A 17,579-nucleotide genomic window follows, 5' to 3' on the forward strand; every position below is an offset into this window, starting at 1 on the left:
AGGGGGAATGGGTTTAAACTTAAACAGGAGAAGTTCAGTTTAGATATAGGGAAGAAGTTCTTTACTGTGAGGGTGATGAGGCACTGGCCCATGTTGCCCAAAGTATTAAGTGCTCCATCCCTGGTGATGTCTAAGGCCAGGTTGGACAGAGCCTTGGGTGGCATTGTTTAGTGTGAGGTGTCCCTGCCCATGGCAGGGGGTAAGAACATGATGATCTTAAGGTCCTTTCCAACCCTAACTACTCTATGATTCTATGATCATCCAGTCACAAAACCGTGTCACCCAAGGCTCTGTCCAACCTGGCCTTGAACACTGCCAGGGATGGAGCATTTACTATTTTGGGCAACCTGTGCCAGTGCCTCATCAACCTTACAGTAAAAAACTTCCTCCTTATGTCTAACCTGAACTTCCCCTGTTTAAGTTTGAACCCATTCTCCCTTCTCCTTTCACTACAGTCCCTAAAGAAGAGTCCCTCCCCAGCATCCTTACAGGCCCCCTTCAGATACTGGAAGGCTGCTATGAGGTCTCCACGCAGCCTTCTCTTCTCCAGGCTGAACAGCCCCAGCTTTCTCAGCCTGTCTTCATATGGGAGGTGCTCCAGTCCCCTGATCATCCTCATGGCCCTCCTCTGGACTTGCTCTGACAGTTCCATGTTCTTTTATGTTGAGGACACCAGAACTTCACACAATGCTCCAATGATCTTAAGGTCGTTTTTAATCTAAGCCATTCTATCATTCTACGATTCTATGCTGGGCTGTGTGTATTCTGCACTGAAAATCCCTATTACAAAGAATTAGTTTTCACTTCTGCATCTGACATAGCTGTGGGGACAAGTAGTTAGCTGACTTTCCCTCCACCTCCTGGGTACAGGTGAACTTCTCTGTCATGAAAACTCAGGAAGGCTACACTAGCATGTTATCCAATACGATTATTCCTATTAGCAATCTTTCCTCTCCACACAGGCCAGCACAGGATAGGAACTTGATCCATGTACATTAACTCTTCCTGAATTTGATTCTCAGTCAGTATTTCTGCCAATGGCTATTGGCAGAATACCAATAGCCATTGTATAATAGAACAAAGGTAGATAAAATCATCTTCCAAGTACAGCTAGCACAGTAGTTGCCTTCTTATTCTAGGCACACTACATACCAAGCATGTAGTTTCTAAAATGTACAGTATTTCTAAAGAGAACAAATAAAATGCCAGGCACTGAATTCTTGAAAAACATTACACTGCAACAAATTATGATAAATAGAAGATTAACTATTCAGTTAAGCGGTTCAGCATCCCAATATCACTGAAGTCACCAGGAGTCAGCTATGTGCTCTGGGTGAAACACTGATCAATGCAGGGAGAATGCTTTGTCTTCATGAAGTTAAAATTGCCAGAAGGATCACACAGCAAGATGCTGAAACACCTTTGCAGCCAACCCGCCCTCAAAAGTGCTCTCAGCACTCTGCAGCTCCCACAGATACCAGTACTCTCCCCAGCTCTTCCAGAAAACACTATGCATCCATCAGGTTCTGTTGTTGTTTTGATTTCAGGGAACAATACAGAAAAGCAAAGCTTTTTTGGATGAAAGCCAGAGACAGACCAAATGCCAACAACTGTGTGAAATCTGTAATTTCATGCTGAACTCCCTGGCTGCTCTTATAGTACTTCTTTTGCAAAAATTATTTATTAGCATGGTTTTAAATGAAATGCTTATTGTTGAATTGTAAAAATATTTTGCATTTATAGGAGACATACAAAGAAGAATTAGAAGAAATAAAGGAGCTGGTAAGTACCAAATGTGTAGCTTATTTTGTAAATTTATTTATATAAGAGATAGCATCAGTAGTTTCTTGTCAAACATTAAACATAATGGTACAAGCTGCAGCTTATTCATGAAATGCAGTGTTGTACAAGCACTGTGACTGATCTCAAATTACTATCAAAATACTAAAGCATTGTGTGATGATTCCTCAGTGTAAATAAATAATTACAATATTCATATTAAAATCACTATTGTATAAATCTTTATTTTTAAGTCACATTGACATTGTGGTTAGTTTGCCCTCCAGCCCAAATTAAAATATACATAGGTAATTCTGAAGGGCATACGTTTAAGTTTACATCCTGAAAATCCCAAATTCTGTCTTCTTTGTAGGTGCATTTAATGCTGCACTGAGGCTAAGGCCCAAAACCAGTCTTGTGTCAGCTGGATCAATAATTCCATCATCCCATAATCTAGAAAAAGCAAATAAATCAAGCAATCATTATAAAGGATATTAACACACACAGCAGGTAGGTCTTCAAGCACATGAAGCTGGAAATGGCTATACTAAAGAGAGCGGACTAAAGAGCTAAATTATACTTGAAGTCATGGAGTTAATTAACCTTAACCATTAACGCAATGGACTGGTATGTGTTGCTCTGGAATCTGTCTTCTAAAAGAAATTCTGGACAAAAGAAGAACGTCATGTCTACATATTTCAAATGACATTATTCATACTTCCTTTTAGTATGAAATCACCACCTTAGAGAAAAGAGACCCTCTTTGGTTTTTTAATATTTACACGGACAATGACCTTTTATCAATTACCTATCTTCTTCTAGTAAGAATGCTACTATTTTAAAGACTGTATTATATCATTTTTTACAATACTCAGGTTAGTTCAGATGCCAGATGAGAATGACATAAGTTTATCCTTTCATCATTAAAAGACCAGAGTAAATTCCAAGTATTTCCAGTATTTGTGGTATTTATTTTTTCTGAAGGCCATTTCTAAACAACTACCCTTAACTCAGACCTGAAATCAATTAAATTATAAACAAGCAATTACCAAATTCCCAAGTCCCCAGAATCTAACACATTTGTATACAGTCTCTTTGATATTATCTAAAAATTTAAGTACTTGTGGCATCAGTTCTCTGTGACAGCTGTACCCTACCCAAAATAAAATCCATGTCAAAACTCCCAGCAGGCCACAAAACTATAAATATTGTATAACGACTACCTCCCCAGCACAATACTTAAACAAGATACCACGTTGCTCATTGCAACCCAGTCTTGCTGAAATAAGCATGCATTGTAATCAGGGTCTGCAAAACATACACACAATATCTCTGGTTAAGACAGTGATGCTCCTCATCTATCCCATCTGCATTCTTTTTTGAACTTACTTCAGTGTTGGCTAATGTTTCATTGTTTGTCTATGGAAAATTAAAAAATACAAGAAAGTGTCATGAACAGGGACCAAAGGCTGACTCCACCAAGAGAAAGCACAGCCACTCCTCCCTAATTGAAGTTTCCAGCTGCAAATTTCCAGCTGCAAATTGACTATTGTTGAAGATTAAATGAAAAAAGAAATCTGTTAGACAGGAAATCACATATTTTGCACTCTCCTCTCAGTACTAAATGTGCCAGCCTCATCCCCTGAAGAAAAAGGACTGTAAACTGTACATAAACACATGCTGTTAAGTTCAAGGCAGCAGCAGACACTTTCCATCCTTGCTTTGTTCGCCATTTCCTGTGAAAGTTAATATTCCTTAAATCAGATAAAAATATTAAGAAACTGACATGCATTTTATTTTACAACAAATACATATGTCTGTCCTAGGATGCACAAAGTGGAGTTGCAGTAAAAGACACCTGTAACAAAATGAGGCATGACTCAGCCTAGGAGCCTGCTCTCCAACTAGCAGGGAGAGTAAAGCTTACCTAACTGAGAAAGTACATTCTAGTATATCTTATCCTGGTGCAGCTCCCAGGGTAGAGAAGACTTGTTACCCTAGATAGGGCACAAGAGCAAAGTTCAAGTACAAAAGAAGAAAGGAGTTTGGAAAAATTCACTGTTGGCTGATCAAAATTACACTTTATGATGGAAGAAATTTTACACCATGGTAGCTGTGACAAGAACTGACCTGACAGGTCCCAGCCAGTGCAGAAAGAAAGAAGTCTGGTAAAAAAAAAAAAACCCAAACAATTTCTTTCAAGGGGAAAAAAATGCTATCAACCCAAATTACAAACATAAGGAAACTAGCTCTATCTAATTTGTTCTCATTTTAGGATTCTCAGTTATCTCCTTTCTAGTGGGCTAATAAGCTATGCACTGGAACATTCAACAACCACACTTGCGTCTGCACAGAAGTGGTACTATCAGCAGATTTTATTGCAGAAGATACACAAGAATTGTCTGTATAATATTCTGGATAAGTGCATTGTATAAGCTCTTGTAGTCTGGTTCCTGTCAATAATTCCTTTCCTAATGTTAGATAGCTTTAAATTATAAGTAGTAACTCCTTAAAATATTTTGGTATATTTCAACAGTGCTCCATTCAAAAGAGACTCAGAGTTAAGTGCTTCTTTACCATACAGCAAAACCACTTAGAAGCTCTTACACAAAATAACCAAAGGACCACATATAAACTGATTTTACTAAGACTTACTTAAGAGCTATTTAAATTCTCTTCATTTTCCCCAAGATAGTGGTTATACCTATTCATATATTTTAGCATCATAGACTGGCCGAGACAGAGTATTTCTACAGTACTCCCAACATCATCCAGCATGCTTTGCCAGAGTTTAATGCATATTCTTTCTTTTCCCCCCTCTTCTCGTATGTTAATCTTGGTTTACTCTTGGTGAATGTCCTCAACATAAAAAGGACAGAGCTGTTGGAACAAGTCCAGAGGAGGGCAACGAGGATGATCAGAGGGCTGGAGCACCTTCCATACAAAGACAGGCTGAGAAAGCTGGGGCTGTTCAGCCTGGAGGAGGACTCTTCATCAGGGACTGTAGTGACAGGAGAAGGGGGAATGGGTTCAAACTTAAACAGGGGAAGTTCAGAGTAGGTGAGGCACTGGAACAGGTTGTGGTACAAGAAGTGGTAAATGCTCCATCCCTGGCAGTGTTCAAGGCCAAGTTGGATGGAGTCTTGGGTGGCATGGTCCAGTGTGAGGTGTCCCTGACCACGGCAGGGGGTTGGAATTAGGTGATCTTAAGGTTCTTTCCAACCTAAACCAGACTGTGATTCTATGATTAATCTTCTGAAGGGATGGAGAAGATACCTGTTAATAGTGAAAAGCAAAGTAGTCTGGTAAGGTCAAAGCAACCACAATCCCTTTGTTTTCTTAGGACTGTGAAAAAAACAACTGTAAGAACAATGTCAGTTATAGTAATTTCTATTTTTAAGCAAATTGGGGTTTTTGACTATTACAAGTTTGGTTGCTCTGCATACCAATTTTTTTATTGAATACTTGTAATTAACTTTATTTATGAAACACACTGAAACTGAATGAAGGAATTGACACTTTGTTAATAAGTCTGCTAAGGGCCTGGGAAGGGCAGGGATGAATTGAATAACAAAGAATCGCCAACTTAATGCAGTACTTTCCAAGCTGCAGCTTCATAGTGACTACCACTGTAATAAACACTTCCAAATATAAAGCACGTTTTAACGGCAGAGTTGTTTTTGTAACAACACAATTAACTTATATTGACAACCACAAAGATTTTATGTTGCACAGAAGTCAAGCTGCTTTCATATGGTCACCCCTGGCTTCTGCTTCTCTTTGTTTAAAGGAAACTACATTCTCTACAGGGATGTAACATTAATAATTAAACTACCTATTAAAACCCCACTGCTAGAACATGAGTCACAACTACACTCATAAAAAATGTGCAACTGAGACACTGTGAGTAAAAGAAATAAAGTTCCCAAAAGTGAAATGCTCATGTAACTTGTTAAGATGCAGACTTAACATTTCACTGAAATCCTTTTAGAAACCTGCAAGCAGATTGATGTAACTCATTAAAAAGGGTACTGCCTAACGACTCCCGTTAATTAAAACTGCTCACTGTGAAAGGCTCTAATCAAATAATTGATCGAAGTTTGATTAGAAAACACAACTGCAGGGAACATGATTGACATCCTGTACATATAACAAGTTGTAATTTACAAGCAAAATTTTAGAAACAGAGTAAATATGGAAATTTGTTTATACTTGTAACATCGCTAGGGCATTTTCCTTCCTTCTCACTACTATTGCTAAAATTTTAATGCAAAGCCTAATGAAGTCAACTGCAAGAATCACATCATTCTCCATGGACATGAAGGGTGAGGCAGACTAGTCCCATATTTTAGGAGTGAGGACAGCTTGAGAGAACCTCCAGACCAGCTGCATCTGAGCAGCAATACAGACAGCAGATTTTCTGCCCATCTATCATTCATTCCTCTCAGCACTGCAAAGCTGCTGGAGTGCTCTTGTTGGAGGGATCCAATTAACTCTGACAAAACTAAGGCTATCCAGATTCAATTTCAATACAGCACCCTGACATTTGGTCAACAATCAACTGTTCCTTTTACCATGCTTGGAGCCAGACAGGAAGCATCCTTTTAGAGGAAAAGGAACAGGTTACTTTGTCTGCCTGACCTATGGCAAATACTTGCCAATAAGCAGCTGCTATGTTGGCTGACAAATGGCTTGGCTTCAAGGTGACAGGTGGCTAAATCCCTCCTTCATGTACATTTCTTGCTGCAAAGGCAAATCATACTTCATTTCATTGTCTCTGCTTGGGCAGCCTATTCCACAGTAATGAAAGCTTTTGAGCTTATCAGTCTGAGCTCTTGCTTAGGAATTAACAATAAATGAAGGAGCAAGCCACACATGTCATAACACTGGCAGGAAAGCACAAAATCAGAGCAGAAAACATGAGAATATCTAATCATATACCTAATTATCTCTAGTAGACAGCAGAGAGCAATTAAGAGCTCCTAGACAATGCAGACTGTACCTACATGTACTGAAGAGATAGAGATAACAGCCTGGAGTGCCTTGACCTGCACTAGCCTTCTCACGAGCACTCTTCAGTGAAAAGGGGCATTTCACTTTCCCTGCTTTTAGCTAGATGGACTTCAGCAGGATTTCAGCTCTGACATTTGACTTCATGTCTCAGTTGGGCTTATTAGCTTGAATACAGTAACACATGAACTCAACCATGTGCAACCCAAACCCACACTAGTTCTCAGTTAGCTCACATCTGTGCACGTTAAGTTTCCTCTCCAAGCTACAGGCACAGTAAGAAGTACGTAATTACCCTGCTTTTTTAAGTGAAGGACAAGATGTCTAGTATTAATTAGCATTTCCTAACTCGTAGGCTAGGCAACCTTAGGCTATTTCCTGAGATGCCTTCTAGATTTGCAACATAACTTCACAAAATGGCCAGATATTCTTGAAACATGAACTGGTAGAAATTGCTCAGTAGAAAGTTTCTTGTCTAAAAATCACTGGACATTAGTAAGAACTTAGAATCTGACTTTTTTATTTTATTTCAAACTTAATCTTACATGTAAAACTTTTTTTCTGCAGATCAGTAATTTACTGTGGTAAATACTAACAATGGTCTGCTGATTTCAGAGAGAGGACATGTTTTTATATCACTGATATATACCGAATAAATAGTATGATAAATATATCCAATTATTTTCATTCACAATTACAAAGAGACTATGACTGTGTTTCCAGTGAACATATTGAAAAAAGCAAATGTAAAAAAAGAAATAAAACAAACCATTCAGATTATCTTCTCCTCCATGCTAGGGATTAATTTTAAAAACAGAAAGTTTGACTTATTTTTCAAATGTTATTATATCAGTGGAAAATTCTTCTCCTTAAAATTCAGTTACAGAAGATGACAATACATGTTTTCATTTTTCCTTCTTGTGTCAGGGCACAAGGCTTTGTTATACAGGTACTTGGCTTAATCTTTAAGGGCTAGTAAGAGTAATTTTTAACAGCTGAAACCATCTTTCAATTTGGGGAAACCCCCGTGAAATTTAAATCAATTAAAAAGATATAAAATTAAAAAGATATTAAAAAAAATTCTAAACCAGTGTTCCACCAAAAACCCCGTGTCAATAACAATTCAGGATTTCACAAAAGTATCCTCACTCATTACATGTAAAAACCTCAATACATAGTAACTTAGTAGCAGTGGGGGTTGTACACATGCATAAAGCCTCAGGAAGTTGAGAATATCTAGGACTCTGCAACACTACCACATAGGAGAAGCAGAGACCAAACACTGATGAGACTAAAACCTACCCTAAATCCAGGACCCACATGCTGTACAACAGCATCACTGATACCTGCCTAGATGAAACCATAAACCCTGTGCTACATATCCTACTAAAACAGGGCAAAATGGCAAGAGCTTCCATTTGATAAAGACACTAATCTGATTAAACATTAAAATGAACATAGATCCCCCAGGTACAATGATTTCAGTTAATCACACTATTCCAACAGAAACCAGCATAAAAGCTACCATTAATTTTATATCTTCCTTTAGATCACGATAAACAATTCATAAAGGAGCTCACTGATGCTATGCTGCTGCTGTATCAAGTTTGTCATACACAAGATTATGCAGGTAGGTTACCAGGTTACACAAAGAGGTCCCCTAACTCCTTCTCTTATTGGCATCTCTGTGGCACTGTCAGCATACCTTGTACCCACCTGTTCACACCATTTCTGCCCATGATGCCTACATCAAAATTTATCAAATCCCAACCACTCTGTACTTAGTTTGTTTCCAGACTTTCTTGCCAGCATGTAGGAAAATCATAAGTATCTCTAATTCAGCTACACAAAACCAGACAGACTTACAGTTATATAAGAGTAATATTCTTTCTGCAAAATGAGAAGCCACAGAGGCACAGCAAAGCTGTGTTATTACATGCTACCCTCTACCATCAGCAGCAGCTCAGGGCCTGTGCAGAGCTGGCTTTTGGATCCCACAAGCAGAAAAATGTGCTGGTAAACTAGTACAAACAGGATGAAACTGATGCAGAGTAACAATCAGAGACCAAGAAAGCCTCCAAAGTCAGTTGCCAGAGGATACCAGGATGCCATGTTGCTTCATGAGCCTCACTAGCTCCTGGGCATTTACTAATATTCCATTAACCTGAGAACAAAATGCTGCAAACGACTTCCCAACAAACATAAATATGCTGCACATATTCAGCCAATGACCTGAATCATCCAATACAGTCCCCTACCAAGATAACGACATGAGATTTGCGAATGATTTCAGGTCTTTCTGGAACTTCCGCTTTACCACTGGTCTCTTCGACTTGCAGAATCCCACTAAATTAATTCTTCCTAACATATGTGCAGCCACTCATTACACTGTTCAATGGGCTTTTGAATAGTGACCAGATACTACTTTGGGAAAAACGATAAAACTTATCCAGAACAAAATACTTAAGACAATAAACTCGATGCTACCATATCATTACTTACAGAACCAGCAGAACAATTCCTACAAGTGCATGCTATCTTCTGAAACAGTACAGAAGAGAGACTACAAAGTCTCTAAGACAGATAAAACATCGATTTGAAGCTTGTTGTGTTATACTCTTGTATACCAAACACAATCTTTGTTTCAGATTGCTCCCTTCTGTTCTTCAGCACCAAGATTTAGATACTGTTATGTCATGCGATTACAATTGAGATTTGGAAAAGTCATTTATATGTTACCTTGCACTGGAATAATAAGGGTTTCCTTCCTCCTCGAACCTCTTTATGATTGGCTCCTTCAAAGCTACTTCTTCTGCCTCAGATAACTAAAAAACCAGGCAAATAAACAAACAGATATTCTTTAATATTTTCTCCCACAATGACAGGAGAATTTTGTATGCAGCACCCAAGTTTATACCCCTTTTTATGTGATGTTGTCAATTTCATGTATTTGACAATGAAATTAAAACACCACTTTTCAAAACCCGTGGGTAGGAAAAGGAGTTCCAAAAATATACTTAACTGAGTATAAGAATAATTGGGTATTACCATCTGAAAAACTCCTGAAAAAAATGCTGTACTCAACAAACCCTATTCTTTTAACAAAACAAGTCTATGCTTTTCTAACACTGGGCTTCTCTAAGATCTAGAGTGGTCGCCACTGTAATTCAGAAAATTTTCAAGTTTCTAAAACACTTTACTGACATTAACTACAACTGTTTTTCTTAAACTTCTTTCTGTCTTTCATTCTGTCCATCTTAGGGATTTGGGAAATCAAGACAGAGAGAACTGAGGATGAATATATTCTATTCATGGAAAGCTCAAGTAACATGCAGAAAACAGAACTGTTGAGATAACACTTCCTTATTATGAATATGCAAAATATAAGCAAGTTTAAGACATCACAATAAAATCACCTATGAGATCAAGGAAACAGTATAAACACGAACTATGTAATTTAAAAAACACAGCAGAAAAGAGTATACAGAGAAACAAGAAAAGATTATTAAACAAAATTATAAAAAAGTAATTTTTAATTGGAATGCTGAAATGAGTCAAAACCTTCTAGAAACCTCTACAGACTTCTCCTGTCATAAGTTTCATAATTGTCAGTCACTGAGTAATTTGAAGTTGTGCTTTTTGTAAAACTGCCTAATTCAGAAGTAAATGGAAAGACGCTTCATTCTCACATATTCCTCTGCCTTCTCCAAAACCAGGGAGGATCCCTGGCGGCTCACCAGAACGAATAATCTGGTGCACAAAACACAAAAGTGGATGATATGAGAAATACTCCTCTTTTTAGGCAGACAAGAAATGCAATGAATAATCTTCACATTTACAAGGTGTAAAAGATAACATTTCACAAATCTTTCATGTTTGTCAATGCACTAGGTGGCATCCGGAGAATGACTGGAGTCTCACTCCATCACATCCATTCCTAGCTCAACAAGTGAGCAACTCCAGTGAAAGAGTAAACAATAATGACATTACTGTAAATGAAAGAATAAAGATGTACCTGTTTTCCCTCCCTTGCTTTTTGGTCCTTAGCTATCGTAGCTAGAACAGTTGCTGCTTGTTCCCCTCCCATCACCGATATGCGAGCATTTGGCCACATATATAGAAATCTTGGACTAAAAAAATACGTATTAAATACCAAAATAAGACATTGCCTTTTTTCATAGTAAATAAATACTTCACACTCAGCCAAGAATTCATTTTTATGCATGACAGTCTTACAGTGTATTGTTTTTAAAGACTGCAAAGTAACATCAATCCTTGCAGCATTCGGTTTGAAAATATTAAAGTTCTGTTTATTTCCTATATCCAAGCCCCTTAAAAAATTATTTCTTTCTTGAGACTCTTAATTTAATACTACCATCACCCAACCACCATTCCAGAATTTTTCTCTTTAAAAGTATTACCAATGACTTCAATAGTAATAGGGACCTTGAAAAATGAAAAGAATATTTATGTGAGTCTTGTCCAAAGGGTAAAAAAAAAATAAATCCTTACAGATTCTGCAAATATTACTCATAAAAAGAGACCCATGAAAGTGAATAAGGATTTTTTACACAGGCAGTACTCTTCACATGAATGCAGAATAAAGGACCAGCCCAAACTAGCTAGTGACTCTTCAGGATTATACAATATTTCCTCCAGGAGAAAATGGGCAAAAAAGCATGTCAATATATTTACATGTTAGATCTCCTGCATCACTTAATTCGAGGTTAATAATGAGCCTATAAATCTCTACAGGTTAGTCAGGCTGTTTTTTGCTTATGATGATATTCAATGAAAATTGTTTTGTTTTCCCAATAGCATAACTTCCGCAAGTACCATAATGGTACTTCCAGGATATGTTCTCTCAACTTAGTCTTATCTCCTGTCATAACTGGAAGTAACACTTACCTATATGCTCTTCCACACATCCCATAATTTCCAGCTCCATAAGAACCACCAATAATTACTGTTATTTTAGGTACATTGGCACAAGCTACAGCAGTTACCATCTTGGCACCGTCTTTTGCTATCCCTTCAGCTTCATATTCTCTGCCAACCATGAAACCTAAAGAATTACAATATGAAAGAAAGGCCCAGTAACTTTGTATCAATATAATATGCTATATGTCATATTCTGTGCTTTATAGCACATGCAGAAAAAATTAAGAACAAATAGTAATCCAAGGCCTTCACAGGCTGATGACAGGCTGCTTCCAGAACAGGCTGGAGATGTAGATGCAACAAAGCACACAAGATGCTGTATAAAAGTTACAGCCTCAACAGTTAACAACAAAACCTGCAACACAGTGAAACTTCAAAATACTGAGCTTACTCACCAGTAATATTCTGCAAAAACACAATGGGAATATTTCTCTGGCAACATAACTGGATAAAATGTGTACCCTGTGGAGAGAATAGAAAGGAAAAAAAAAAAAGGATAAGATCAAAAAAGAGTAAGCCATTAAAGTTGGTTAAGTGACCCTACTTTTACCAGCAATCTGAAGACTGTAATAAGTCTCCTTCCACTGAAGTCCACAAGCATCAGGAAGTACTGCATCATACAAAGTCAACTGCAAAACATATGTTCATTCTAGAAGAACATGTCAAAAGTGTGTGAGTTCAAGGGTGAAGCAGAAATTATATCCTTAAAAGCATTACTGCTGATACTGAAAGGCTGAACTGTTTTGACTCAGCCAATAGCTGGTTAAAACCACAGGCAGCTTCACAGTGTGGCATTTGATACTGAGTTTTGAAGGACTGTGTCGTAGAAATTAAGACAACCAGTGAGAAAAAAATATCTCCCTGTTTCCTGTATAAAAGAAAGTATACTCTGAAGTAGGTAAAGGCCCACATAAACCATTTGCTCATGGCCAGACCAATTGCTCTAACACTTCTTTCCTTTTTCTCAGGGCAAGTGCCTTCTCCCCATTTTCTAGGAAAAGACCATTTTCCTAGAAAAGATACAAATAGCAGATTCCAAGTTTCTGTTTCACAGAATCACATAATCAACTCAGTTGGAAAAGACCTTTAAGATCATCAAGTCCAACTGTTACTCCAGGAACTAGAGAAAAAAAAACTCTAGAAAAACATTATTTCAACCAGAAATAATCAAAATCAACAAAGCTCCTCACGTTATTTACACACTGCTGGTGAAAAAAAAAAAGTGTATATATGTATAAAAGGATGTAGCAATGTAGCTCAGCAACTGAAAAAAAAACTCTTCAAAATACAAAACCAGCAAAATTCATGCAAACAAAGAGAAAAATCATACAGCATAACTTTCAGGTAGCTTTTTCAGAGAAGCATTCGAAAAGTATAGTGACAATCACAGGAAAAAGATGTATCTAAATGTATTACAAAGATGCCAGAAGAAAAAAAGGAATATTGTTAGATTAAGATGCTTACAGAAGCAACATCATGGACAAAGCTCTCACCAGAAGTGAACCAAATGAAACGCTGCCATCTCCTTTTGCAGTACTGACATGGCAGCAAAAGTCAGGAGAGGAATGTTTCTTATTTATTTCCATTGGTAGGAAAAAAGTTGCAGCACTAAGTGATCACAAAAATACTGACAGTATTAGAAATACAAAGAGTTATTTTCAACTTGGAAACATATGTGTTAAAGCAAACGCTAGCCTAAAACAATGTCACTTACTGGCAGTGCTCCAAGTTGACAGTATTCCTTCAGTACGTAAAACTCAATTTCATGTATTATTTTATTACATCAATAATTCAAGTAAAATTACTTTCTTTCTCCAAATATCTCTCACGGCTTCCTTTTTCCTATAGATTTTCAATACTGATTTCCTCGCCCTTAGTTTGAGGAGCTTGCTAGAACAAAACTACCATATATAAATATTACAACAAAAATTCAACTGACAGTCATTTCTTGAAAAAATTTGGTAAGACTGCACGTTTTCACTCAGTCTAAGCCAGGAGCTGCTGCTTCAAAGTATAAAAATTAAACCGCTGGTAACAAATGAGCTGAGCACTCAAATCCAAGTTTGAAATTCTCTAGTAATAAATTACAGTATTTCACAGTTTACAGGTTAGGAATTATAACTAGTAGAGTAATTTATACGATCGCCATGGACTTTTCTTGTAATGGCTATAAATTCCAGGATTAGTATCTCATTTGTGGTGTTGTCACACAAATTCAAATGCTGTTTTTTCTAACTATATTTTCCTAATGATCTATCTCTGACCTTTCCTACTGGCTTTGTACCAGAAAAATCTACAGAACACTGTTTCTAAAATATGATCAAATATTTTTACAGCCTATTTATCTATTTCATGTTTACAGGAAAATTTGGAGCCAGTCTGCTTTCATATTATAAAAAGTTTCTTGTTTCAGTATCAAGTTGAAACAAGAAACAACGCAACAAGCTGTGTGGTTCAGTTAATACACTGGAGGGAAGGAATGCCATCCAGAGGGACCTTGACATGCTTGTGAGGTGGGCTGATGCCAACCTCATGAAGTTTAACCATGCCAAGTGCAAGGTCCTACACCTGGGTCAGAGAAATCCCAGGCACAGCTACAGGTTGGGCAGAGAAGAGATTCAGAGCAGCCCTGAGGAGAAGGACTTGGGGGTGTTGGTCGATGAGAAAATGAAGATGAGCTGGCTTCAGTGTGCACTCACAGCCCAGAAAGCCAACCATATTCTGGGCTGCATCAAGAGGAGCGTGACCAGCAGGTGAAAGGAGGTAATCCTGCCCCTCTACTCTGGTCTCGTGAGACCTCACTTGGAGTATTGTGTGCAGTTCTGGTGTCCTCAACATAAAAAGGACATGGAACTGTTGGAACAAGTCCAGAGGAGGCCCACGAGGATGATCAGGGGACTGGAACACCTCCCATATGAAGACAGGCTGAGAAAGTTGGGGCTGTTCAGCTTGGAGACCTGATAGCAGCCTTCCAGTATCTAAAGGGGGCCTACAGGGATGCTGATGAGGGACTCTTCATTAGGGACGGTAGTGATAGGACAAGGGGTAACAGGTTCAAACTTAAACAGAGGAAGCTTAGATGGATACATAAGAAAGTTCTTTACTGTGAGGGTGGTGAGGTACTGGAATGGGTTGCCCAGGGAAATTGTGAATGCTCCATCCCTGGCAGTGTTCAAGACCAGGTTGGACAGAGGCCTGGGTGACATAGTTTCGTGTGAACTGTCCCTGCCCATGGCAGGAGGGTTGGAACTAGGTAACCTTAAGGTCTGTTCCAGCTCTAATTTTGCTATGATTCTAAGTTGTACACCGTAAGTTTTGTTTTCAAGTGGCAAAGAAGGTAACAATTTATTTATTTACCTTTTTTGCCGACTCTGAGAAAAGAACTCCATTGTTTCCAATAATTCCTACTGGATAACCAAATATTCTTGCAAATCCTGAAGGGAAAAGATAAATTCATGAGTTTTCAAATATATTTATTTTATCATAGTGTATAAAGATAAGTCTTTCTTTTGGTAACATAAAATACTATTCTTTTGAAGAAAAGAAAAATGTTATTAAGAATATCAATGGGTGAGCCAAACAGAATGAATCCAACTGCAAAACCTGTGGGAACATATACAGAATAATTATAATATATGTCTAAATACCTGTAATTAAAGTATCCCCATACAAGGCTTTGAATTCATCAAATTTACTTCCATCTACAATTCTAGCAATGACCTTAAGAAAAAGTAGAAAAACAAAATTAAATTCAAAATCCTTCATAGTTTTTAATTTGTTTAGATGGAGACCAGGCTAACATATAACTTAAAATAAATGCTTTCCATTTAGAGAACATCAAACAGCCAATCATATAAATAGTCTTGAATGGCAGGCAAAGCCCATTTACTTTTTAAAGTGCAATTTTTCTACATGATAATGAAAAATAGAATTTCAAAATTAAGAATATTCTAAAAGAACAATTTCAATTATACAGAAACAAAGTTTACATATTAGTTAAATTTTAAAGAAAAATGCTACTGCTGCTTATAATGAACATTCATCAACAGACTGACATCTATAAAGAGAAAAAAATACACAGCCATAAGCCGCTTTCTTAGAGAAAAGTTTATTTTCAGCTTTTCTTACATTTGTGACATAAAAAAATAATGATGATCTGTTCTGAGGTTCCTCTGAGAGGCAAAGCAGCCATTTCAGATAAATATAGATCCATTGACAGCAAGCTATTACAACTTTTGAGAGTTTAGTGTCAGACTCAATAAAAGTGTTTACTTTTCTTTACCTTAAAGCAAAGCAAATCATAGTAATTTCTGACTAAATATTTTAAGAAAGGTACATACTAAGACATTTCCTAAAACAATTACTTGGTTGGTAGTGAAAAAGGCGCCCAGTATGGGATCTATGCAAGACATGAGAAAATATATAGTCTCAGATGAAGGTACTCAGGCATATAATTACACTACACCTGCAGTAGTGTCCAATAGTCTCCATATGTGGTTAGGGGAGCACCGAATTGTTTGTCTTCCTTACACTCTATAAATCTTTAAATATTTGGTTTTTACTTTCACAGGATTAACAGAAAAAGAAAGCTATCATATCACTCAGCCTGTCTGTAGAATGTATTGAGAAGGCAAAGTTCCCTATTTTCTAGCAGCTTTTTCAGAATGTTAACAATCTTTCATCCTTGCTCATCCTTCCTAAAAGTATAACAAAAAGAACATTATATTTTCAACATGTCATTGCCACTGCAATGGATCTGCTGGGAAAAAGAAAAAAACAACAAAAAACAAAGACATAAAAACCAAAACCAACCAACCAAACAAGTACCCAAATCAGATTTCTGTAGATGATGATACAAACAGTGATTTCCCACAAGAAAAATGAGTGCATGCTTGTATGGACATGTGGATCTTGCATTTGTGTTCATACCTCTTTGATGTCGAAGTTTCTTTTTAGCTGGCCGCCAACTATTCCGTATATTTCATCAGCAGGAAATAAAGGCTCTTCTGATGGTTCTATAGTCACCTGTAGTAATTTAACAAAACAATTTACACAACAAAGGAATTGTTAGTCCAAATTATGTCTTAAAAGAACCCAAACAATAATTACTTAGCCAACAGCTTTGAGCAGTCTTCTCTTCACCAACCACATCAAAACACCTGCACCAGCTTGTCCTCATTTTGCAAAAAGATCAAATTTCTTAAACTAAAGCTTGATAACATGTTCTCACTTACTGTTACCTTTGTTTCTGCTCCTGTGTATACCTCTGTATGTGCTCCATTTCTTCCATGTTATCAAAAATTAAGCATGTCCTCCATTTGCTCACTTACTCCCTGTACCCTATTAGGCAGGTAGTATCCTAAAAAACTGATAAAGACTTTTGCCATGATCAGGTGCTGAGGTTTACTCTTCAACTCATCCTTTCACATCTCCTGACAAATCAAGGCAATTTCTTCCCCATAAGCTATTCATTATTTTCTACGAGGAATTTTTAAATTAATAAAATATGATGACATGATTTAGGTCTACCCCTTCAGTTTTATACCTTTAATAGTCACAGAAAATGTTACTCAAAAAGATGCTTTAACAGGTATTTAAGTCCACAGGAACAATCATGTGGGCTTAAAATTAAATTAAGCATCTTGCAAGCCTGCGTTAATTTTAAAGCACAATTCTGTGATTCTTAAGCACTGTTCTAGTTACTTCACTCTTGCATGTAATCCCAGTGATTTACTGGAAATAATGCAGAACCAAAATACTAAAGAAATCTTTAAGGACAAGAACCACATCTCCCATTTTTAAAGTGTCTATAGTCAGAGACAAAAAAGGTGTTGAATAAACCAGACAAA

At 37.2% G+C, this 17,579-nt stretch overlaps 1 protein-coding gene across 1 annotated transcript in view; it reads right to left on the reverse strand.

The window, feature by feature from the left end:
- Positions 1-1,998: 1,998 nt before the first annotated feature.
- MCCC2 (methylcrotonyl-CoA carboxylase subunit 2) overlaps positions 1,999-17,579 on the reverse strand; it is a 42,436-nt gene continuing 26,855 nt past the window's right edge. The window contains exons 10-17 of the mRNA XM_005142984.2: positions 16,660-16,755; positions 15,378-15,450; positions 15,088-15,164; positions 12,126-12,192; positions 11,698-11,854; positions 10,805-10,919; positions 9,529-9,614; positions 1,999-2,232 (exon numbers count right to left, since the gene is read on the reverse strand). Of these exons, the coding sequence (XP_005143041.1) occupies positions 2,115-2,232; positions 9,529-9,614; positions 10,805-10,919; positions 11,698-11,854; positions 12,126-12,192; positions 15,088-15,164; positions 15,378-15,450; positions 16,660-16,755 (789 nt within the window). The 3' untranslated portion in view covers positions 1,999-2,114. The remainder of the gene's footprint in view (positions 2,233-9,528; positions 9,615-10,804; positions 10,920-11,697; positions 11,855-12,125; positions 12,193-15,087; positions 15,165-15,377; positions 15,451-16,659; positions 16,756-17,579) is intronic.

The sequence above is a fragment of the Melopsittacus undulatus genome, chromosome Z (assembly GCF_012275295.1).
Source record: "Melopsittacus undulatus isolate bMelUnd1 chromosome Z, bMelUnd1.mat.Z, whole genome shotgun sequence".
NCBI classification, from domain to species: Eukaryota; Metazoa; Chordata; class Aves; order Psittaciformes; family Psittaculidae; genus Melopsittacus; species Melopsittacus undulatus.